The sequence below is a fragment of the Aquarana catesbeiana genome, linkage group LG07, assembly GCF_042186555.1.
Source record: "Aquarana catesbeiana isolate 2022-GZ linkage group LG07, ASM4218655v1, whole genome shotgun sequence".
NCBI classification, from domain to species: Eukaryota; Metazoa; Chordata; class Amphibia; order Anura; family Ranidae; genus Aquarana; species Aquarana catesbeiana.
This window is the reverse complement of record NC_133330.1, coordinates 23,794,429-23,810,018: the sequence shown is the minus strand read 5'-3', so window position 1 is coordinate 23,810,018 and position 15,590 is coordinate 23,794,429. Positions and strand designations below refer to the sequence as shown.

The window sequence follows — 15,590 nt, the reverse complement described above, 5'->3', positions numbered from 1 at the left end:
GTGTGATATGATTCATCTGGAACTGGGATTTTCGCTCATAGTCGGGCATGACTCCTCGCGGGGGCCATAATGCCAGCCCTTTGTTCCCTTAAGCCTCTGTCTCCTTCTGTGGTACATCTGTGGCATTAGCTATGCTCATTCAATTAAATCTTGGCTCCTTTTTTTTTTTTTTGAAGCCCAATAATCCGAGCTTGTGTACGCGGGACACAGCTGTGAGCGAGGCGAGGAGGGAGCTGTCTAATTTAGCTTCATCCTGGGCTAGGGTAAAGGGGAGCTCCAGCCAAAAATGCTGTATACTATACACAGGCAGAGGGGGAGTATTGTGATCTCTGTGAAAGGTAATAAAAAGCCTGGAAGGGTTTCACGGACTCATTACGCAGAATGCATGCATTAAACATCAAACTGAAAAAAATCAGTATATCTATACCTAGCCCAACTTTAGGATTTGAACCAAGGGAAAGGAGAAGTGGAGTTGTGTTGCATCAGAGTTTTTTTTTTTTTTTTTTGCTCTCTCCATACAGAATGCTCCTGCAATGTCATCGGTTCAATGAACGAAACATTAAACCGGAGCTGGAAGTGTCACCCCCGAACGGGATTCTGTTACTGCAAGCCCGGTGTGGCCGGCCCATACTGCGACCACTGCTTGGTGGGATACTGGGGGTTCGGGGAAAATGGCTGCCGGCCCTGCGACTGCTCCAGAGACTGCGATCCCAATACAGGAGAATGCCAAAACAGGTACAACATCCCACCTGAGTCATGATGATGATCACTAACACCAGTCTTCAGGTAGGATCAGGTTCTCACCTTGAACAATTCTAAACAGACCCAAAGCACTTAAAGAGTAAATCCACTTTTCCTGAGAAAAAAAGAATCCTCCTCTGGGTGATGAATGTACATTGCAGAGATATTAACAAACCTTTTGCAGCTTCTGACCTGTTTCTTCTCTGAAGGAATAGCTGTTTGCTATTCTGTGTCTTTGGATGCTGATTCTCTGCAGGAGTGACTTTTTCATTATTAATCAGCTGCTGCACTTGCAGGGATCTAATGGGAAAATTGGCAGTGTCTGCATCCCTTTAGAAATGAGTAACCCTTTGGTAATACAGTAACTCTCCAAAAATGAAATTTCTGTTGCAGAGGATGCCTAAAATCTGACTTGTATCTTAGTGTAGAATTCAGGGAAAATCATTGAGCCAATCACACAAGCAGGTAATTACATTTCTGGGGGGCGTTCTGTATACCATCTGTGTACAAAACATCTCCAGGTTGCCATATTTTACAGAAAATTACAGCACTGCAGACTGAAAAAAGAAAGGTCATTTTTAACCACTTGCTGACTGTGCTATAGCCGAATGACGGCTACAGTGCGGCTGGCTAGTTCTGGGAGGCCGTCATATGATGGCCTCCCGTGATCGTGCCCGTTGTGAGGCACGGGCGGCACCCTCTGTGATCACAGTGTCCTTAGGATACTGCTGATCACAGATTGAGCCAATCAGCTTTCCAATCACAGCTGATCATGGATGTAAACAGAAGCTGGTTATCGGCACTCCTTTCCTCACACTGACAGCATGAGGAGAGGAGAAGAGAGCCGATAACCGGTTTTTGTAAAATGATCAGTGATGATCAGCGCAGTCCCACCAGTGCTGCCAATCTGTGCCCACCAGTGCTGCCAATAAGTGCCCATCAGTGCTGCCAATCAGTGCCCACCAGCGCGGCCAATAAGTGCCCATCAGTGCTGCCAATCTGTGCCCACCAGGGCTACCAATCTGTTCCCACCAGTGTTGCCAATCTGTGTCCACCAGTGCTGCCAATCTGTGCCCATCAGTGCTCCCAGTCTGTGCCCACCAGTGCTGCCAATCTGTGCCAACCAGTGCTGTCAATCAGTGCTGCCTACTAGGGCTTGCTCTTTAGTGCCGCCTACCAGTGTCCATTAGTGCTGCCTTTCCGTGCGCATTAGTGCCGCCTATCAGTGCCCATCAGTGTCGCCCATAATTGCTGCCTATCAGTGCCACCTATCAGAGCAGTCTATCAGTGCCCATTAATGCCCAGTGCCTTCACATCAGTGCTGCCTCATTAGTGCCCACCAGTGAAGAAGAAAAATTACCTGTTTGCAAAATTTTATAACAAACTGAAAAAGTTTTATTTTTTTTTTTTCAAAATTTTCTGTCTTTATTCCTTTTAATTAGCAAAAAAATGAAAAACCCAGAGGTGAATAAATACCACCAAAAGAAAGCTCTATGTGTGTGAAAAAAATGATAAAATGTCACACGAGTACAGTGGTGCATGAGGGCGCAATTGTCATTTAAAGTGTGACAGCGCTGAAAACTGGGTTGGGCAGGAAGGGTGTGAAGGTGCCCGGTAGGCAAGTAGTTAATAACATTCAATTACAATATGACTTGTGTCTGAATTGTATATGCAATTTTTTTTTTTTTGTATTTGCTACATTTTTTTTTTCCCAATGAGAGTGGAGTTACCCTTTCAAGTAGAACCCACTTGGGAGATTTTCCCTCACTTCCTTTCCACGGGAAGATGTCTCTAACAGAAATACAGTAAAACCTTGGATTGTGAGAATAATTCGTTCCAGAAACATGCTTGTAATCCAAAGCACTTGTATATCAAAGCAAATTTCCCCATAAGAAATAATGGAAACTCAGATGATTCGTTCCACAACCATTTATTCATAAGTCCTTCAGTTTATAGTCCATATAAAAAGATTATAGCAATGTGACCAGGTTGTGTAACTATAAAATGTCCATCCACAAATGGAAGCCTCCACAAGGGGATTAGAAGCAAAATCCAGCAGGAGCTCCAGCGTATAAAAGAGAAGAGAGAGCGCCTCTAAGTGTAGCAATATGTTGCTAAATGTTGTACCTTCAATAAATGTAACCATATTGCTACACTTAGAGGCGTCTCTCTTCTCTTTTATACTCAGTTGTGACATGACGCTACTTGTATATCAAGAAATCGCTTGTATATCAAGTCAAACTATATTAAAAAAATTTGCTTGTCTTGCAAAACGCTCTCAAACCAATTTACTCTCAAACCGAGGTTTTACTGTACACAGTTCTGGTGGAGCCGGGGAAGGCAAAGAGATTCCAAATAAACCTCAGACCATCAGAGTTCCCCCTTTACATTAGAGCCCCTCCAGAGTTCCCTCTTTACATGAAAGCCCCCTCCTGTAGTTTTCTGCAATTGGTGGAGCCAGCTAGGGTCCCTCCCACAGCTCTGCTCTCTGCACAGGTTCTCTATCTGAGTATTTGGTGCTCACAAAGTGGATTTCTATCCTTTGTGGCTCTTGAGGAAAATATTTGAATGAAGGTTTTTGTGCCCGGAGTTCAGCCTTAAAGTTCCTAAAAGCAAGGGTTATTTTTTTTTTTTTTTGGAATAGCGCTCCATTCGAAGTCTTAGCTTTTAACAGAAAAGTGTTGCCCTGTTCTGTTTTGCAGCAGTGACAATGAACATTATCTAAACATTCCAATTGGTGGGAGGATCCCTGACTTCATAGAGACTCCAGCCAATGAGAGCGAGGACGAGTGGAAGTGGAACGACGAAAAGGGATTTTCGGCGTTAAGGCATCCAGGTAATGTTGTGATGGCCAAGCCTGGACTTAATGTAAGCTTGCGCAAGTTTTTTTTACAGGGCGCCTTTACCACTTGCCGGCCAAAAGATTTACCTCCTTCATGACCAGGCCATTTTTTGCAAAACGGCACTGCGTTACTTTAACTGACAATTAAACCTTAACCGTAACCTAATTAAATTTACGTTCTTTTTTCCCACAAATAGAGCTTTCCTTTGGTAGTATTTGATCACATCCTGCGTTTTTTATTTTTTGCGCTATAAACAAAAAAAGACCAGCAATGTTGAAAGAAAAACACAATATTTTGTACTTTCTGCTATAAAACGCATCCAATAAAAAAAAAAAGATTTAAAAAAATCAAATTTCTTCATCAATTTAGACCAATATGTATTCTGCTACATATTTTGTAGACGCTATAACAAACGTTATAGCGTCTACAAACTGTGGGATATATTTATTTTTTACTAGTAATAAATACATATATATATATATATATATATATATAAATAAATACTAGGAGATCGGTGACTTATAGCGGGACTGCGATATTGCTGCAGGCATTCTGACACTAATTGACACTTTTTGGGGACCAGCGACACTAATACAGTGATCAGTGCTAAAAATGAGCACTGTCACTGTACTAAAGACACTGGCTGGGAAGGGGTTAACATCAGGGTGATCAAAGGGTTAACTGTTTTACTAACCTGTGTTTTTTTTTTACAGTGTATGAGTTATTTTTACCAGGTAAGGCATGGATCCTGTGTTCCTGCTTAGCAGGAACACAGGATCCATGCCTTCCCTACTGACAGAACTGTGATCTGCCTTGTTTACATAGGCAGACCCTTGTTCTGCCTCTGTACTGGATGATCGGCGGGTGCTGGCTGTATCGAGTCAGCGGGATCCAGCAGATCAGCTACCGCTGTGTATAATCAGAGCAGGAGCGGGCCGCGGGCGGCTCACGTGCACGCCTCCAACCCAGGAATGTCAAATCACATACTAGGTAGCAGCAGTGCCGCTTTGCCACCGTATAGTTAAAGGGTAACTCCACTTTCGTGGGAAAATAAAATAGCAAATAAAGAAAATATAATATCGCACATATAATTGCAACACTAATCATGTTGTAAGTGAATGTTCTTAAAAATCACCTTTCCTTTTCAATCTGCAGCCAATGTAATTTTCGGAGAATGCATTGCAATATGGCTACCTGGAGTTGTTCTGTACACAGAATATGTACTGACCACTCCCCAGAAACATCATTCCCTGCTTGTGTGATTGGCTCACCAATTTTCCCAAAAGTCTGCCTAAGATACAAGTCAGATTTCAGGCATTTTTTGAGAGATACATTTAATAGGAACACGTCTAAAGGGATGCAGGTCCAGCAGACTTCCCCATTAGTGCCCTGCAGCTCCACACCTGACAGTTAATTATGAAACCACTCCCATTAGACCCACCCAGTACAGAGGCACAGACAAACACAAAGGGATTTCTTCAGAATAACAAAAGGAAGGAATCTGCAACAGTTTGTTATAACCCTTGCAATGTACACAGATCACCCAGAGGGGAATGTTTTTTTTTTTTCTCAACAATGGTGGAGTTACGCTTTAAGTTATACGGTCGGCAGGTGGTAATGAGACCCTTTTAGCTTGCTTATTCTGGCAAAGGTACAGGGTCTCTTTAAAGCCCACCCAACCCTCCTAAACTTGATTTCCCGATAGTTCTCCGACAAACCTTCCTCCATTTCAGCCTTTGCAAAAATACCTGATGTTGGTTGGTGTCGGAGCTTACAGTGAGCAATGACATCCCTCACCCTCCCGTCATGTGAGGTCGCATGCTTTCCCATTACCTAGAAGCACCGGGTATTTTGTGGGGGCGGAGATGTAGGAAGGAGTGGCGGGTGATCATTGCTAGAGAGGTGCATATAACTGGGTCAGGAGGTGGGTTTTAAATAGATGGTGTCATCTTGCCCTCATTGGGCAAGGTGTAAAGAAATCAAAGACGTGCCAAACCAAATATTGAAAGTGCTTTGATGATTAGCAATATTATCACATAGGACAGCAGATGCTTTTCAGGGGACAACACACTTCCCCCTTCATCAGGGCTTAAAATTGTTAACTATTGCAGGTACAGTGCATCCGGAAAGTATGCACAGTGCTTCACTTTTTCCACATTTTGTTATCTTAAAGCCTTATTTCAAAATGGATTAAATTCATTATTTTCCTCAACATTCCACAAACAATACCCCATAATGACAACGTGAAAGAAGTTTGTTTGAAATATTTGCAAATTTATTAAAACTAAAAAAAGGAAAAAATCCCATGTACATATATATCACAGCCTTTGCTGTGACACTCAAAATTGAGCTCAGGTGCATCCCGTTTCCACTGATAATCCTTGAGATGTTTCTACAACTTGATTCGAGTCCACCTGTGGAAAATTTGGTTGCTTGGAGATGATTTGGAAAGGCACACACCTGTCTATAGAAGGTCCCACAGGTAACAGTCAGAGCACAAACCAAGCCATGAAGTCCAAGGAATTGTCTGTAGACCTCTGAGACAGGATTGTATGGAGGCACAGATCTGGGGAAGGGTACAGAAAAATGTCTGCTGCATTGAAGGTCCTAATGAGCACAGTGGCCTCCATCATCCGAAAATGGAAGAAGTTTGGAACCACCAGGACTCTTCCTAGAGCGGGCCGCACAGCCAAACTGAGTGATCAGAGGAGAAGGGCCTTAGTCAGGGAGGTGACCACAAACCTGATGGTCACTCTGACAGAGCTCCAGCGTTTCTCTGTGGAGAGAGGAGAACCTTCCAGAAGAACAACCATCTCTGCAGCACTCCACCAATCAGGACTGTATGATAGAGTGGCCAGAAGGAAGCCACTCCTCAGTAAAAGGCACATGACAGCCCACCTGGAGTTTGACAAAAGGCACCTGAAGGACTCTCAGACCATGAGAAACAAAATTCTCTGGTCCGATGATGCAAAGATTGAACTCTTTGGCCTGAATGACAAGCGTCATGTCTGGAGGTAACCAGGCACCGCTCATCACCTGGCCAATACCATTCCTACAGTGAAGCATGGTGGTGGCAGAATCATGCAGTGTTGGGATGTTTTTTTCAGCGGCAGGAACTGGGAGACTAGTCACGATCGAGGGAAAGATGAATGCAGCAATGTACAGAGACATCCTTGATGAAAACCTCCAGAGTGCTCTGGACCTCAGACTGGGGCGAAGGTTCATCTTCCAACGGAACAATAACCCTAAGCACACAGCCAAGATAACAAAGGAGTGGCTATGGGACAACTCTGTGAATGTCCTTGAGTGATCCAGCAAGAGCCCAGACTTGAACCCAATCTAACATCTCTGGAGAGATCTGAAAATGGTTGTGCACGACACTCCTCATCCAACCTGATGGAGCTTCTGAGGTCCTGTAAAGAAGAATTGGGGAAACTGCCCAAAAATAGGTGTGCCAAGCTTGTAGCATCATACTAAAAAAGACTTGAGGCTGTAATTGGTGCCAAAGGTGCTTCAACAAAGTATTGAGCAAAGGCTGTGGGATTTTTTTGTTTTTTTATTTTTAATAAATTTGCAAAGGTTTCAAACAAACTTCTTTCATGTTGTCATTATGGGGTATTGTTTGTAGAATTTTGAGGAAAATAATGAATTTAATCCATTTTGGAATAAGGCTGTAACATAACAAAATGTGGAAAAAGTGAAGCACTGTGAATACTTTCGGGATGCACTGTAAAAGAAGGGCATTGTCAAGTGCATTTCGAGGGAGCAGCGCTTTCAGTTGCCAGCACATTTCCCCCTTCATCTGGGTTTGTAATCTTTTTTAGAGCTTGCATGGACTCAGAGAAACAAGTTACTGGGGAAATCTGTATTAAATTAGCGTGTTTGCTCGTAGAACATCAGTAAAAACTGGTATCCCGTGCCGCAGTTGGTAATTTTAGGCTACTCCTGTTAACTGACAACCCCCCAGCAAACAAGCTAGATTTAATACAGATTTCCCAATAACTTGTTTCTCTGAGTCCATGCAAGCTCTGATAACAATTTCAAGCCCTAATGAAGGGAAAGTACCTTGGCCTCTTAAAACGCATTAACCCTCTAAATGCATTCCACTTGTATTCTCCTTCTTTTACCTGCACTATTTCCAGTTGGTGACAGGCTCTCTTTAATATTTGTTCTTGTATCTCTTATTTCTCCTGTACCGGGCTCCTCGTCTCCACAGAGAAGTGTGTGTGTAAAGAGCGAATGCTGGGCAGCATGATGGACTTCTGTCAGATGAAATACGCCTATGGTGAGTACCATAAGGGTCCAGAGAACCCATCTGTGTTATCAACCAATCATATTCTAGCAACCATGTTTCCAGCTTTGGTTGTATTTTAGGTTTTGGTAGAGGTTGGAGAGTTCAAGAGGAACTATAGCAGTGGTGGTCAATTTTCTTGATATGAGGGGCCTCAAGTGTGGTTTCTGACATCACTTCAACGGGCCACACATAAAATTCAGTGAATATTCATTATCAAAGACAGCAGACACACAACAGATTGTGATCAAAGATTATAGTTATGATACAAGAGATGATCATAGACTGCAAACATGATTAGAGACGGCAGACATGATACAAGAGACGGTCAGAGACTAAAGACCTGACACAAGAGATGGTCAGAGACTGCAGACATGATACAAGAAATGGTCAGAGACTGCAGACATGATCAGAGACTGCAGACATGATACAAGAGCTGGTCAGAGACTGCAGACATGATACAAGAGATGGTCAGAGACTGCAGACATGATACAAGACTCAGGAGATAGTCAGAGACTAAGGACAAGATACAAGAGATGGTCAGAGACTAAAGACCTGATACAAGAGATGGTCAGAGACTGCAGACATGATACAAGAAATGGTCAGAGACTGCAGACATGATACAAGAGATGGTCAAAGACTACAGACATGATACAAGAGATGGTCAGGGATTAAAGACCTGATACAAGAGATCATCAGAGACTGCAGACATGATCAGAGACTGCAGACATGATGCAAGAGATGGTCAGAGACTGCAGAGATGATACGAGAAATGGTCAGAGACTGCAGACATGGTACAAGAGATGGTCAGAGACTGCAGACATGATACAAGAGGTGGTCAGAGACTGCAGACATGATACAAGAAATGTTTAGAGACTGCAGACATGATGCAGGACTCAGGAGATAGTCTGAGACTACAGACCCGATACAAGAGATGGTCAAAGACTACAGACATGATACAAGAGATGGTTAGAGACTGCAGACATGATACAAGAGATGGTCAGAGACTGCAGACATGATATAAGAGATGGTCAGAGACTGCAGACATGATACAAGAGATGGTCAGAGACTGCAGACATGATACAAGAAATGTTTAGAGACTGCAGACATGATGCAGGACTCAGGAGATAGTCTGAGACTACAGACACGATACAAGAGATGGTCAAAGACTACAGACATGATACAAGAGATGGTCAGAGACTGCAGACATGATACAAGAGATGGTCAGAGACTGCAGACATGATACAAGAGATGGTCAGAGACTGCAGACATGATACAAGAGATGGTCAGAGACTGCAGACATGATACAAGAGATGGTCAGAGACTGCAGACATGATACAAGAGATGGTCAGAGACTGCAGACATGATACAAGAGATGGTCAGAGACTGCAGACATGATACAAGAGATGGTCAGAGACTGCAGACATGATATAAGAGATGGTCAGAGACTGCAGACATGATACAAGAGATGGTCATAGAACATGCTATAGAAGTTGTTGGAGGCTGGAGACATGCTTCAGGAGTCATTGAGAGGAGACATATTACATGATACCGCAAGAAATCCCTGCTACCAGGGCAATAGGGAAACACAGATTAGTGTCTGTATGGACCCAGATGGCCGCACAAAAAGCTACATATGGTCCCTGGGCCAAGAAGATTTTATCCAGCCCACAGCTGGGTCCAGTGGCATATCCTCAATGTTGTAAAGCACTGCTGTGCATGGAGGGTCTAGGGCCTCTTCCCCACAACCCTGGCCGGTGGTTGTGGGGGTCTTCGGGTGGGGAGCTTATCAGAATCTGGAAGCATCCTTTAACAAGAGAGCCCCCAGATACTGTGACTGAGTGAATGAAGAAAATGAAACACCCGTGTGAAAAGAGGCCTAAAGCTTCAATAAAAAGGAAGCAGTAGCTTGATGCAGCTGCTGTTCAGCTGACAATTTTCCATCCGGCTCCTTTAATTTTTCAATGGAAGGATGCTCAGAGGGAGGTGGCCGACAGGGCCACACGTGGAGCGAATTTTAGTCCATTCTCCAAGAACCAGCTAAAATTTGCACGGGTTATGGCCAGTTCTTCAAGCTTCAATTTCAGGCATGCTAACTAGCATTTAATGCCGCGTACACGCGGTCGGACTTTACGGCAGACTTTGCCCGGCGGACTTTTCGACATACTTTACGACGGACTTTCTGAATGAACGGACTTGCCTACACACAATCCACCAAAGTCCGTCGAATTCGTATGTGATGACGTACGACCGGACTAAAATAAGGAAGTTCATAGCCAGTAGCCAATAGCTGCCCTAGCGTGGCTTTTTGTCCGTCGAACTAGCATACAGACGAGCGGACTTTTCGACTGGACTCGAGTTCGACGGATAGATTTAAAACATGTTTCAAATCTAAGTCCGTCCAACTTTTGAGCAAACAAAGTCTGCTGGAGCCCACACATGATCGAATTGTCCGACGAAATCCCGTCCGCCGGGCAAAGTCTGCCGTAAAGTCCGCTCGTGTGTACGCGGCATAAGGCATGCTAAAACGACAGAAGAATACTGACTGAGAGGCCAGCTTAGCATGCCTGAAGCACACTTAAAGGTGCCTTCAGTGGTTCGTCAGCTTGATGAATCAGAACCAGAGGGTTTTACTTTTGTGTGATCTAACCTTTTAACATACAGCAATACCCCCCCCCCCCCCCCCCCCCCAATTCCAAAAAAAAAGTCCTTTTTGTATGTGAGCATCCTTGCTAATGACTGCCCCAACTGAAATTGACGTAATGCAGACAAAGCAGTTGTCAGCGGGGGTTTAAATCTCATGCCACATGCAATTAAGATCTCAAGAGTAGTCCAGCTTTGTCAAGGCAATTTTTTTTTTTTTTTTAATATACAAATCTGTAACACTTATAGAGGTTGATTTACTAAAACCGGATAGTGCAATATCTGTTGCAGCTGTACATGGTAGCCACTCAGCTTCTAACTTCAGGTTGTTTAGTTAAGTTTTGGCAATAAAACCTGGAAGCGGATTGGTTTCTATGCAGAGCTGCACCAGATTTTGCACTCTCCAGTTTTAGTAAATCCCCCCCATAGACTTTCTCAGCATGCTTACGACATTATCATAGCAGCCTGAGGATGCGGTAATTCATGCATGGGCTGCAACTGGACCTAAGGATCAGCTCACAGTTCAGTGATGGAGGCAGTGAGCCAATCACAGGAGCAGGGGGGTGAGGATTCTGGAAGACCCCAGCTACTAATTGCATTCCGTTGCTATAGTGAAATGGAATCTCAATGTGAATTTTATCTGACAGATACAGGTAATCATAAAAGCTGTAGGCTGAAATGGAAAAGTAATTTTTAAAATATCAATACATTTTAAAAATGGCATGTAAGACAATCATATCTATTGTGTGTGTTCAACGAAGCTGGACCTCCATCGGTCGTATACTCTTACAGTATGTAAAACATAACAGGCAGGGGACACACTAATGGTAACAGACTCCAGAAAGATATTTTAAGAATCAATAATAAAAATAAGCCAAATGCGTTTTTGGCTGTTCACTCCCCCTTCATCAGGCCTTTAAAAGAGAAGTATGGGGTTTGAGTTTTCTTTTAGATTCATACTTACCTAGGTGGATGCTGCATATGCGCCCCCCCCCCCCACGACTCTATCACTGAGAACTGAGCAATCAAACACCGCCGATCGCTCGGTTCTCAAGGCTCCCTGAGCAGAGAGCTGCCGACTGTCAGTCACCGCTCTCTGCTCTTCCCCCTCCCTCATTCACTGGAGCGCTGGGCTGTGGAGGGGGCGGGAGCAGCCGTCTCAGGCTCTCAGTGGCTCGCTGGGTGCCAGTCCAGGCATGTGGGCGTATCCCGACCATATGGTCGCGATCCTTTCCAGACCTGGACCGGCTCGGTGACATCAGCCGACAGTGGGCTCCAGCCTGCTGTCTGCTGAAAACGGGTCAGAGGAGTGCAGAACAAACTTTGGCTGTACTTATCCTTTAAGCGGCCCACATTGCTCATTCTTAACCACTGAAAAACAACCCCACACTGTAACGACACCCCGAGTATGAAAGGGGTTAAAGCCATTTAGGACATTCCATTTCCGAACACAAAGGCAGCTACCAAACACTCCAATCAGCCGAAACAAGAAACCCACACGAATAATTCTTCCCCCCAAGTACGAGACGAGGCTCTGTACGGAGGGTCAAACAGGAATCAGACTCTCTATTAGAACCAAAATTACAAGTCTTTATATACAGTTAAAGAGGAGGTTCCCCCCTCCTGCTCATATTACTCTAACAATATAACTGTAACCAGAAACCTAATTAACATGAGCTAGTTTACTAAATCATTTACCCAGACTAGGTGGCTCAGAGACATGACCTTTACGACAGACTTGTGGTCACCGAGCTTCACACATTAGTATAAACACAGGGCATCTTCTCACAATAGCAGGAGCTAATTACAACTAATTACAACTAACAATACAAACAGTGATCTCCCCCCCTCCTCAGCCTAGTAGGCAACAAACTATAGTAGGAGTAGACTGTCCGGCTCCTACCCAGTCCTAGAGGCCAATGTGATCAGCTCTCTCAACTAACATGTTAAGTTCAGAATCAAACAAACCAAGAATAGTCTTTACATATATCCTGGGAGATATTGTGGATAAATATTACTGTCCCATTTTAAGTAATCCAATCATATTCTCAGGGTTCATTCTTTTCTTGGTCACCCTGCGCCCAACAGTGACTCCCGTCACACACACCGTAATCCCCCCTCCACCAAATGATTTGGACCAGCGCACAAAGCAAGGTCCATAAAGACATGGATGAGTGAGTTTGGGGTGGAGGAACTTGACTGGCCTGCACAGAGTCCTGACCTCAACCTGATAGAACACCTTTGGGATGAATTAGAGCGGAGACTGCCAGCCAGGCCTTCTCATCCACACCAGTGTCTGACCTCACAAATGCGCTTCTGGAAGAATGGCCAAACATTCCCATAGACACACTCCTAAACCTTGTGGACAGCCTTCCCAGAAGAGTTGAAGCTGTTATAGCTGCAAAGGGTGGGCCAACTCAATATTGAACCCTATGGACTAAGTCTGGGACGCCATTAAAGTTCATGGGCGTGTAAAAACAGGTGTCCCAATACTTTTGACAATATAGTGTAGCTTGCCTTCCATGGCATATAAGAAAATGGGACATAGTACTATAGTACTACATGTACATTGTGCCCTGGGGGGACACACAACACTGTAATATAAAAGGAAAGCAGACGTCCTTCCTCCGTATATTCTTCTGAACTTTCACAATTTTTTACTGCAGTTTCGTTGTCATGAAAACTCTCAACTTTGTTCATCCCGAAGGCGGTCACCCTTTTATTCTGATAGGAATGGTGATATCTAATGAGCCTTTCTGTCTTTCTATCAGTGATAAAAGCTCGGATCTTGTCCGCTCACGACAAAGGCACCCACGCTGAGGTGGTGGTGAAAGTCAAGAAGGTCTTGAAATCTGGCAAAGTCAAGATTGGAAGAAACAACCGGAGCATCTATCCGGAATCGTGGACCAATCGTGGTTGCACCTGCCCCATCCTTAACCCAGGTATGTTCCCGGGGATGCGGAGCCACCATGCAGCACATGATCCAGGCAGATCTCCACGTTGTCACCTGTAATGGAAGGGCGACGGTTGCTTCCCTTCAGTCTTGCACAGTTGTACCGGCCCCTCTCTTGGACTGAAATGGCTTCCTCTGATTTCACTGCACACTGTGAGCTTCTCACAATGTGCATTAGAAGCTGCAGGAAGTCAGATAGAGCCCCGTCTCATTTCTTGGCTGGAGGATGTCCAGCATTATCTAGGCCCACCCCCCTTCAACCTGTCCCCTTTCTGAGGGAGTCAGAAGGGTGCCCCTGGTGAAGATGGGTGCTGCACCGGTCTGGCCGGAGGCCGGGTCATCCCGGGCCTTTTGGCTAGGATTGGTGTGTCAACGTCCGGTGGAGGAGCTGTCACCCTGACCTTTGGAGCGGGTCAGGGTGTTGCCATGCAAATCCACTGGTATGATGGGGGCCTGAAAATTCTTTTGCTAGAATTATTGCTCTCGCTCTAACGATTGTGACGATACCTCACATGTGTGGTTCAAATACTGTTTACATATGCGTGCGCGACTTGCGTATGCGTTCGCTTCTGCGCACGAGCACGAAGGGATGGGGGTGCTTTGAATTATTATTTTTTTAATATTATTTATTTTACTTTTTATTGTTACACTGTTCCTTTAATTATTATGTTTTTTTTTTTTTATCACTTTAAACTGTAAACATCCCTAGTAATAGAAATAAGGATGACCAGTCCTCTTTATGGAGAGATCTGGGGGTCAAAAAGACCCCAAGTCTCTTCTTTACCTTTAAAAGCAAAAAGATTAAAAAAAAAAAAAAAAAGTGTTGATCTTTTGCTTTAAAAAAAAAAAAATCTCTCCAGCCTGGACCGGAAGTGACGTCATGACCTCGCTTCGGTCCTCCAAGGCCAAAGAGTTGATCAAAGAGTGTTAACTTGATCGCCTATGGGAGCAGCCGGCCGCACGGATCGTTACAGCAAACAATTTCTTTTCTTTTGGGATAAAGGCTTTACATAAATAAATAAAAGCTTATCATTTTAAGCACCCCCTGTCAGTGGCAAATGGTTTGTCCCATCCCTGTTACTGCTGCATCTGCAGGACAGCTTGTGGACTTACTGGCCGGATCACAAGCTTAAAAAAAAACGAAAGAAAGTTTAAAAAAAAGAAAATGAATGCAGCCACCACATGTAAGAATTGGTAAGCTGCAATATAATAAATGTTTGCTTTTGGGTTTACTAGCGCCTGCAGTGTGACTATGAAATAGGGTTGTCCCGATACCGATACTAGTATCGGTATCGGCACCGATACCGAGCATTTGCCCGAGTACTTGTACTCGGGCAAATGCTCCCGATGCTTCCCCCGATACGTAGAAGACAGCTGTGATCGGCGCATGGGGGAGTTACAAGATTCTCCCCCAGCGGCTTTCAGCGGCTTTAGTGACATACAGCGGTGATCGCTGTCCCCCTCTGTTCCTCTCTCCTTTTCTATCCCCCTCCGCTGTCCCCTCAGTTCTGCTGTGCCTCTCCGCTGTCCCCCTCCGTTCCTCTTTCCTTCCCTGTGCCTCTCCGCTGTCCCCCTCCGTTGTCCCCTCCGTTCCCCTCTCCTTCTCTGTCCCCCTCCGTTCCGCCGTCCCCCTCCTCCTTCCTTTGTGAATGGATAGAGTCAGCTGACTCTGTCCATTCACATAACTGAAACATTGTAATCTCCTGTGATTACGATGTGTCAGTTTATGAATGGAGAGGAGCCGCTGTCTTCTCTCTATTCATTTTCAGTGCAGCTGAGGCTGCAGAGAAAGGGACTGGGGAATCTCTATCCTCTGTCTCTTTCTCTGTCTCAAGGGGGAGATATCAGAGGTCTGTTAAGACCCCTGATATCTCACCAAAGCCCCCCAACAGGGCTGATTAAAAAAAAAACAAAAAAAAAAAAAACACATATTGCAATAAAGAATAAAAAAAAATTATTGTAAAAAATAAAAATTGTAAATAAAAAAAAAAACACACACACATACACTGTTCACCCCCTCCCCCCCCCCAAAAAAAAAGCACTGATAAAAAAAAAAAAAAAACACTGTCACGTGACATTAAAAAAAAGTATCAGTAATCGGTATCGGCGAGTACTTGAA

General features: G+C 44.3%; 1 protein-coding gene across 2 annotated transcripts in view; it reads left to right on the top strand.

Moving 5' to 3' along the window:
* The window catches only part of LOC141102784 (netrin-4-like), a 60,396-nt gene that overhangs the window by 38,132 nt on the left and 6,674 nt on the right, over nucleotides 1-15,590 (top strand). For both annotated transcript variants that reach the window (XR_012235200.1, XM_073591777.1), the window contains exons 6-9: nucleotides 522-735; nucleotides 3,444-3,577; nucleotides 7,801-7,869; nucleotides 13,290-13,460. Coding sequence is in view for 1 of the 2 variants with exons in the window: in XM_073591777.1 (XP_073447878.1) it covers nucleotides 522-735; nucleotides 3,444-3,577; nucleotides 7,801-7,869; nucleotides 13,290-13,460 (588 nt within the window). In the remaining variant the exon portion in view is untranslated. The remainder of the gene's footprint in view (nucleotides 1-521; nucleotides 736-3,443; nucleotides 3,578-7,800; nucleotides 7,870-13,289; nucleotides 13,461-15,590) is intronic.